The sequence below is a fragment of the Pteropus alecto genome, unplaced genomic scaffold (genome assembly GCF_000325575.1).
Source record: "Pteropus alecto unplaced genomic scaffold, ASM32557v1 scaffold1197, whole genome shotgun sequence".
NCBI lineage: Eukaryota > Metazoa > Chordata > Mammalia > Chiroptera > Pteropodidae > Pteropus > Pteropus alecto.
Genome location: NW_006441068.1, coordinates 656,472 through 665,451, shown reverse-complemented (window position 1 = coordinate 665,451; position 8,980 = coordinate 656,472). Strand labels below are relative to the sequence as shown.

General features: G+C 43.5%; 2 protein-coding genes and 1 pseudogene across 2 annotated transcripts in view; 1 reads left to right on the top strand and 2 right to left on the bottom strand.

Moving 5' to 3' along the window:
• The window catches only part of LOC102886846, an 11,584-nt pseudogene extending 5,833 nt beyond the window's left edge, over positions 1-5,751 (bottom strand).
• Positions 5,752-6,979: 1,228 nt separating this feature from the next.
• The window catches only part of ZNF219 (zinc finger protein 219), a 14,369-nt gene continuing 12,368 nt past the window's right edge, over positions 6,980-8,980 (top strand). The window contains exon 1 of the mRNA XM_006918319.2: positions 6,980-7,166. The gene's annotated coding sequence lies outside the window, so the exon portion shown is untranslated. The remainder of the gene's footprint in view (positions 7,167-8,980) is intronic.
• Positions 7,182-8,980, bottom strand: part of TMEM253 (transmembrane protein 253) — a 3,627-nt gene continuing 1,828 nt past the window's right edge. The window contains 2 exon segments of the mRNA XM_006918333.2: positions 7,182-8,567; positions 8,934-8,980. The exon segment at positions 8,934-8,980 is cut by the window's right edge and continues 11 nt beyond it. Of these exon segments, the coding sequence (XP_006918395.1) occupies positions 8,490-8,567; positions 8,934-8,980 (125 nt within the window). The 3' untranslated portion in view covers positions 7,182-8,489.

The following is an 8,980-nucleotide window of genomic DNA, read 5'->3' as shown; positions in this document are numbered from 1 at the left end:
CTATGTATAGTGTCAAATGGGTGTATTGGACTTATCCAGGCGATCACTTTGTAAGTTATAAAAAAGTCTAATTACTATGTTGTACACCTCGAACGAATATAATTTTGTATGTCAACTGTAATTTAAAAATAAAAAAAATTTTAAAGAAAAACATCAGTTAACAATTAACTGACTAATAAGAAATAATGCCATTAAAATATTTTAAATCTTTTATATATTCAAGCTTTTTTTTTGACTCTTTATTCTGTTCCATTCATCTGTCTATTCTGATGCCAATACCACAGTTTTAATTTTTTATCTTTATAATATATATCAATAGCTGATAGATCAAGTCTCACCTTATTACTCTTCTTGTTAGAGGCTCTTTCTTTTTTTTTTCTTCCTTCCTTCCTTCCTTCCTTCCTTCCTTCCTTCCTTCCTTCCTTCCTTCCTTCCTTCCTTCCTTCCTTCTTTCCTTTCCTCCCTTCCTCCCTCCCCCTCTCTCCCTTTCTCCATCCCTCCCTTACTCTTTCTCCCTCTCTCTCTCTTTTTTGTTATCATTTTTTTTTCCCTTCCAGATGCACTTTAGAATAACTATCGAGAAGGTAAAAAACATAAAGTGGCTGCAGAAATTGAGAGTTGCTAATAGCAGTATTATAGTGCAGCCTTTAGGATCTAATTGCAGTTAAAGATCATGAATTTGTTGTGGCATCAGTTGCCATGTTTGAGTGATTTTTCTCACTCAGTGGCATTTTTCTCAGTGGCACCAATATTGTTAACATTTGAGCAGAGAGGAGTGACTATTAGAATGTTGCACAGAAGTTTCTATGTTGAGTAGAATGACTTCTAAAGGCTCCTTCTGACTTAGCCTATTCATTCATTCAGTAAACATTTACTGAATGTCTCCTGTGTGCCATCTACTTGGCCAGGTCTGGGGTTATAAAGATGTATAAAACACAGTTCTTGTTTCAAAGGTGGACACACAAATAATCATTTCAATTGTAGGAAGGGAAAATAACTTGCAAATTGACGAAAGCCAAATTAACAGGACAAAAGGCATACAAATTTTATTTGGTGTTAATATTTTAATTTTTATGTGCAGAGAGCACCTTCATAGAAAAGAAATGAAAACCCAAAGAGGTGATTAGATGCATACCATTTTAATAAAAGGGTGAGAAATTGTGAAGAAGTGACGAGACAAGGAAAAGGGGTTTGGGTTTCTAGGAGTGTTAAATAGTGGGAAAGTAATTATATAGGGGAAATTACATAGGGGAAATTATATAGGGAAGATAGGGATTGCTTGTGCAGAACCATCAGAGTACTGACTTTCTGTCTGCAGTGATAACGATTGCTTTTCTTCTCTCTGCTATGGAAGAGGAGAAGTGGAAGACCTCAGGAAAGCTTCCTAACATAGGTGAGTACTGAGCTGAGTCTGAAAGGATCAGTAGTAGAGAGCAACACTAAAGGCTGGTATGGGGCTAGCACTAGATACCACCACCTGAATTAGGCATGGAAGTAAGAAATGTATATACCAAAGTGAAATGTTTGGACTTAGCTATTCTGATATATGCCTTTGACTTCCCACTACTGTGCGTAACAAACAGCCCTGACCCCCATCCAGCCCATCATTGAGTCAGTGCTGTCATTATCATTATCCTTGGGCTAATCAAAAAGAAAAAAAAAAAAAGGAGAGGGTGCAACTCAAAGATGGGATGGAAGTGTTTATCATACATATTCATTAATAATTTTAAAAAAATTAAAGGCTGCATGCCAATGCCACCTTCCTCAGATTGCTGTCACTGAAGAGCGAAGTGCAAGGGAGTAGATGTGGGAAATGACACTGGAAAGGCAGACAGGAGCCAGATCACAGGGGTCATCGCACCATTTTAAAAAGCTTGGACTTGATCTTATAGGTGATGGGGACGACCGAAGGCTTTTAAGCAGGGAAGCCAGTGGTCACATTTATGTGACTGATATGGAAAATGTGTCTGAGGAAGAGAAGCCTAGAGGCATATAAACTATTTAGGAATCTTTTTCTGTGGTCTGTGAGAGGTGATGATTAGGAGAAGAGGACTGACGAAGAGCAGGAGGACTATCTATAGAATGTGGTGAGTGTTCGGATTATAGGAAATGGGAGAGAGGAACTGGCATTCAGCTTGTGTGACCAAATGATAGAAGATAGACAATTCAGAAGGGGGAGTAAGGGGCAGACACGAGGGAAGGATTGCAGATTTGGGATGTGTAATATGGTTCTTGTAGATCTTTTAGGTCTCTTTTAAAATACAAGAGAAATTAGACATCAAGTTCTTGAAATCTTTATCACATCTCTCTAAGGCACTGGTTTTCAAGGAGCGGAGCTATCTAGCCTCACAGGAGACATTTAGCAATGTCTGGAGATTTTTGGTTATCACAGCTGGGGAGAGGCTGGCTGTGCTGCTGGTATCTAGTGGTTAAAGGCCAAGGGTTGGGAAAGCCTTCTACAATCAAGAATTATCAGGCGCATACAAAGAATGAACTTGCAATTGCCAGATGGGAGGGGGATTGGGGATCTGGGTGAAAAAGGTGAAGGGATAAAGTACAAATCAGTAGTTACAAAATAGTCACGGGGATGTGAAGTACAGCATAGGGAATACAGTCAATAATATTGTAATAACTATGTAGAGTGCCAGGTGGGTACTAAACTAACCGGGGGTGGGGGGGATCACTTTGTAAATTATATAAATATCTAGCTCCTACACAGTACATCTGAAACTAATATAAAATAATATCGAATGTCGACTCTAATTGAAAAATTAAAATAAAAAAAAGAATGATCTGGCCCAAATGTCAATCGTGACACAGTTGATAAACTCTGTTCTAGTGACTAGAGGAATAGAAATTAAAGATCATCTATTTCAACCATTCAAGCTGATATTTGAATGCTTGCTTCAATAACCTATCAGTGCAGAAGGGCACTGCATGAAACACCTAACATATTCCGAGGTTCAGAGCCCAACTTCAAAGCAGCTCATCTTTGAAAAAGTGTTCAGTTTCTCCTCTTTTTGGTCTAAAATTGGCCTCTCTATAACAAGTAACCATTGGACCCAGCTTTACTTATTAGGTTCACAAAAAAGTTTCTCTTCATCATAACTATTTTTGAGATTTATAAAGATATCAATCCTCTTTCTTCTGTACCTTGACTGTGAGTTCTCTCGCTTTACCTAAAGCATAAGAGTGGGTGCACCGCATTTTCTTTTTCTTTTTTTAAAAAAATAAATAATTAATTATTTTTATGGTGACATTGGTTAACGAAATCTAATAAGTTTCGGCTATACACACAACATATTTTCTTTATGCATAAAGGGAACACATAATTATAAAGAAGCAAAACAAATTAAATTATACTTTGGGACCTGGAACTTGGGGAAAAACATTTTAAACAAGAATTTAAATTTTCATTCACCAAGTTTACAAAGGCAAGGTAAAATAGACAAAAATCAATGAAGACAACTGATTAACTCTGGATAGGACATAGGAAAACTTTCTGATGAGGAAAATAAACCAAAGATTCAGACGATAAGCAGAATCGAGAATAATATAAAACAATATAAATAAAACAAAGCAGAAAAAAACATAGGCAAAGAAGGAGAAACAAAAGAAATAGAAGATAATTCACATTAAGTAAATGGCATCTGAATTTTAAAGAGGAGCAACACACAGCTGCTTAGTAAAGCCTGTCCTGGCCTGATGCCCTAGGAAATTAAACAAGGAGGCCTTTCCCCCGGAATTTTTATACCGGGGAAAGCAGGTTAAAACACCAAAGGCAGCGGTTTCCACTTCCCTTCTCCCTCCTCTCCCCTCCCCTCCCGTTCCTTTCCTCCTGCTCCTCTCCCCTCACCTCCCCCCCCTCATTCTTCCTCCTCTTCCGGAGTTAGGGGTAATGGTAGAGTCAGGGCTTCTCCATAAACAAATGGAAAGTGTACAGGCAGGGTTAACAGGAGAGACAGTCCTACAAATTTGCTTTAGTCATTGAAAAAAATTTTAACACATTATAATAATAATAATAAAAAAAAGCATTAAGTAAGAGTTTTCCTGCCCTCTTATCTAGTGCTGAGTCATTGCTCAGTCACCTGCAGCCCAGCTCAGCACAGTGTCCCAGATTCCCTGTACTCTGGAGAGGGACCTCTGATAACTTAAGTGCACTGATCCTGTCATATTTATAGGAAACATTGTCTCCCAGTGACCTCGATGCCGCTGTTCTGCTCATGCCATCAAATATCAAACTTGAGGCAGCAACACTGGGGAAGCCAAAATGAAAGGCGTGGACATAAAGTAATACAAAATGGGCCTAGACAACAAAAAAAAAGAACTCCAGAAACCCGACGGGACAATCTTCTCTTCTCACTGAGACTAAGAACATCCTAGTCCCAGGTGGTGAGTGGTGAGAGGATACGGAGCATTCATCAGGCCGAGCAGGCGAGGTCAGCTCGGATTACTCCTGGGTAGATGAGTTTACTGATTTCGGTGGCTCATGTCCAGCATTGCGTAACAGACACTGAGGCCCAAGGCTGTCAGGATGACCCGGAAGGGCCCTGCGCCTCCCGCCTGCTCGCGACATACAGGTTCCACGCCTGGTCGCGTGAGCTGCTGCCCTGGTGGACTTACTGCAAGGGAAGGATTTGGGGAGCCTTTCGCAGCGTGCAGAGATTCTTTCTCCAACTAAGCCACTGCCACACGCCATAACCTTGCGGAAAGCTCTTTGTGAGACCGCCACTGGGGCAGCCGAGAGGCCACGAGATGGCAGCAGAGGACACAGCCCGGGGCACAAAACCTGAACCATCTGCAAAAACAGATATTTCATTTGGGAAATATCATTGGTTATCTATAGTCATGAATTCAAGGCCAGAATAAATGACTGATTATCAAAGAAATGAAGATAAAATTCAACATGGAGAATTTCCCAGTCACCACAGAAATCGGCTGCATACGAAGCCACATATGAATCAGACATTTCTCCATGCTTGAAGCAGGAATTGGGGTCAAGGCCTTTACCTGACGTCATTAGGAACCTGTTGACAGTCACTTCTTTCTGTAAAGTTCCAATGGGCAGCAATTTAAGTAAAATATGAGTGACTTCCACAAAGGCTGCCAGATTGATGAAGGGGCAGATAAAGTGGTTGCTGGGAAGCATTGCAGCAAAGCAGAAGGCTTTCAAAGAGCAGCCAGGGACTCTGGCACTAGGCAGTGTGGAGGGGGCAATAATGAGGATCACAGGACAAGTCTCAGTCTTCCCTTGCAGCTGGTAGAGGGTAATGCACAGGAAAGGGGCATTAGTAGCACTGGGACTAAATCTTGGATCTGACTTCTCATCTAATGCTCTTTTCCTTACATATCTGCCCCTCCTGCAGTTCTTACTACCAAAAATCTCCAGACATTGCCAAATAACTGCTAGGATATGGTGGGGGGAGGGGGAGACTTCTCGTCGAGTGAACTTGAGAACCAAAGCCATAAAGGGATCTGATTAAAAAGTTTTAAGAACATAATGTTCAACCTCTTCAGGATTTGAATTTCAAAAGAGGCCTTAAAGGCCTACAAATCGGCCATCATTGCACATCTAAAACCTGCATTCCTACCATATGTTTATATAACAGACTATAATTGAAGGACTATAATCTGAATCTTATCCTCAATTAAAAAGATTAGTTATTAACATTTTAATATCAGGAGATTTCACATTTAAAAGTCAGAACTTCTTTTATAGGAAAATTGTAACTATGGCAATACCAGGCCCATAGTCGCATATGACAATAATTGGATGGAGTTGAAGGGGGGTAAAGTTGTTAAATAGAATGTGTGCTCTCTAGTTTGCCACAGTCCCCACCAATCTTTATTACTTCATACCCCATCTGGTTCACTCATTTACACTATTCTTCATCCCAAAGGCAATTTATTTTCAACCTCTGAAGTGCTTCAGTTTTAAATTATTTTTCCATGTGTAATATTCTTTGAGTCTTGATATTCCAGTAAGGTAGAAATGATAAATACTATGATTATTATCTCCATGTAAGCAAAATGTAGTTCAGAGAGGTTTGACTTGCTCCACCTTATACAACAAAACCAGAATCTAGATTTCCTGACTCTCAGTTCTATTATTTTTTGGGGAAAAGTTTCTATTAAGAACTTCATTTAGTGGTTCATGGAACAAAACCAAAGTAGATATGGGAATGACTGCTAGAACAGATGAGTTCCAACTGCTAAACCGTTCAAGAATCACTGCAAATGATTAACTCTTCTTTTAGTGTTTTTGCTTCCTTTCTCCTTCCACGCATATGAAAAGACTGCCCTTCTCGCTATCTCGAAGTTGGGTGTGGCTATATGACTTGCTTTGGCCAATGAAGTATGAGTGGAAATGATATGTGTCCCTTTGAGGCAGAAGCATTTAAAAGCCCATGAAGAATTCATCATTTTTGGGGGGGTGGGGAGGTGTGACTCTGAGCCTCGGGTGACATAGTAGGATCTCAAAATGGAGCTGCTTCTGCTTGAGTACCTGAATAACACAGTGAGCAGAGCTCCCTTCTAGACAGCTCTAGACACGTCGAGAGATTAACCTTTGTGGTTTTAAGCCATTGAGATTTTGACATTTACTACAGCATAACCTAGCCTACCTTGACTAATACAAGGTTCATTTGCATGATGATTGAACTTCTTTAAGAACTAGAATGCAATGCCTAGACTTCTGATCATACCACTACGAGCTGCTGCTATATCCGGAAGACAGAGTGAATTGTTGATTTTTACCCTTAGCTTCCTTATTCACCACCACCTTCTGATATGGAAATCATTTTGAGTACTTCACACATGAGCTCTCCATTATTCTGGCAGTTAGATTGGGAGGAGGAGAAAGGGGGAGGCAGCTCTTGTTTTCTCCATCCCAGAACCTAATCCCAGAACTGTCCCCACCCCCTAGTACTCACACAACCTTGTCATAGGGCGACTATTACCACTCCCAAGGTGTCACGAACAGAAAGGAGTTGCCGCTGGCACCACTGCAATGTTAGGGCAAGGCAGCTAGGCTGCGCTCTTTCCTCACTGGTGTCTGGGCTTGGCTAAGCCAGAAGCAGCATTCTCTAAGGGAAAGAAGCCTTCTCAAGTGGGAACAAAAATGAGTGTGAGGCGCACACCCATCCTGGGCACTATGTGAATTTGGGGTGAGTTCTTTTAGTACTCCAGCTCTAGTCAATTTCTAGTTTCTCTAGCGGCTAGTAGGCTGCCCGGCTTAGTACTACTGGGCCTCCCAGTTTTCTTGGGCTTTTCTCAAGCTCACCTGAGCTTCTCATCTTTGCACACTTGTAAAGGTCATAAACGGTGGGGGTTGAGCGCAACCAGTTTCAGCAACCCCACCGCCGCCGGGATCAAAGGTCGGCGGGGCTGCCGAGAGGCTGAGCCTGCGCAGTCCTGTTCCCGTTTTGGAAAGAAGGGGTGGCGGCAACGCGGGCTGGTTACACCCGCGTGCTCGCAAGAGGCGGGAAACTCTTAGGTTGGGTCGCCGCGTCCCTCCCTCTTCCTGCCCCGTCCACCCGTCTGCCCAGCGAGCCGGTCCTCCTCAGGCGCCCAGGCCCTGGGGGAGGGGGACGAGAAGAGCGCTGGGCTTCTGACTCATCATCTCCAACCCCTTTCTCGCGCGCGCTCCAAGTCTCAGGACTTTGGACCTGGGCACTGTGGGAGGGGGCGCGGCGACAGCATCTGGGGAATCCCAGCTCTGCCCAGGGCCAGCCTTCAGCCCCTGCCTATCTCCGAAGCTGGCAGAAAGAGGGGTGTGGACCCACAGTCAGCTCTTAGTTGTCGCGGTTGGGGTGGCGGAGCCCCAGCACAGGATAACCCGCCCGGCTCCTCCCTGAACGTGAGGCCAGTGGTCGCGTCCGAGTAAACTCGGCTAGGCTCCGACTTCCAGCGCCTCGCGTCACTCAGCAGATGCACAGCACCCCCACCGCGGAGAAAAGGCTCTTTATTTCCCAGCAGGCCGCGAGGTAGTGGGGCATCCTGGGACTTGTAGTCTCTGCTAGAGTAGAAAGGAAACGGATCTGAGGGAGAAAAACTAAAGCACCTATAAATTGATTTCAGCGAGTGGGCGAGCACGGGAACAGGGCTTGGAGTGAATGGGATTGTGAAAGGTGGAAAGAGTATAAATAGTGAGATGAGGCAGTTGTTAAGCTGTATAGGGAGTCCGTGGGGGAGGAGGGTAAGGATGGAAGAGAGGAAGAGGGTATAGATGAAAGTTGGCTTAAAGATGTCCTGCAGGTGGGCAGCTTTTCAGGGCAGTGGAGTGAGGAAAGACTCTGGTCTATGTATACTTTCCGCTAGAAGAGACAGGGGCCTAGTTTGGACGAGAACTGAAAGCATTCCACTGGACTTCATGTAGGTCTCAAAGGGACTCCATCTGGCTTCTGAGTTCAGTGGGGTGGGGTGCTGGAGGGTCTGGAGAACGCTCCCACAGGGTAGGAGAGCCGCACCTGCCTGCTTCCCTTGCCAGCTCACTCATTTGTTCCGTTTGCTCTGCTAGGCCTCTTGGGACCATTCTCCAAATCAGGAATTTCCAACTCAGAGAGACCCTGAAAACCAGACAGAGATGTGAGGAGAGTAAACTATAGGGGTGAGAAAGGAATCCCAGACAGAAGCACCTTCCTCCTCCTCCTCCTCTCTCATTTTTTCTCGTGTTCTCATAGCCATTCCAATATTTAGGCAGCTTCCTAATGTTCCCCCACATTTCTAGCCCCGACTCTATAGATACCCAATTCCCTCTTACCCACCACTAGGGGAGAATTATCTAAAGCCAGAAAACCAATCACTTTCAGTCTAAGACCCCTTCTTTTCCTCCCTGCCCCATTGTTTTCCCTTAAGTGCCATTGAACAAGATAGCCAGTGAAAAAATGAGCTGCTAACTAGCTGCTCCATACTTTCTTTTCTGCCCTCAGTACCTCCTGCAGCTCCTGGTAGTGCAGACTCTGGCTCTTGCAGCATCCTG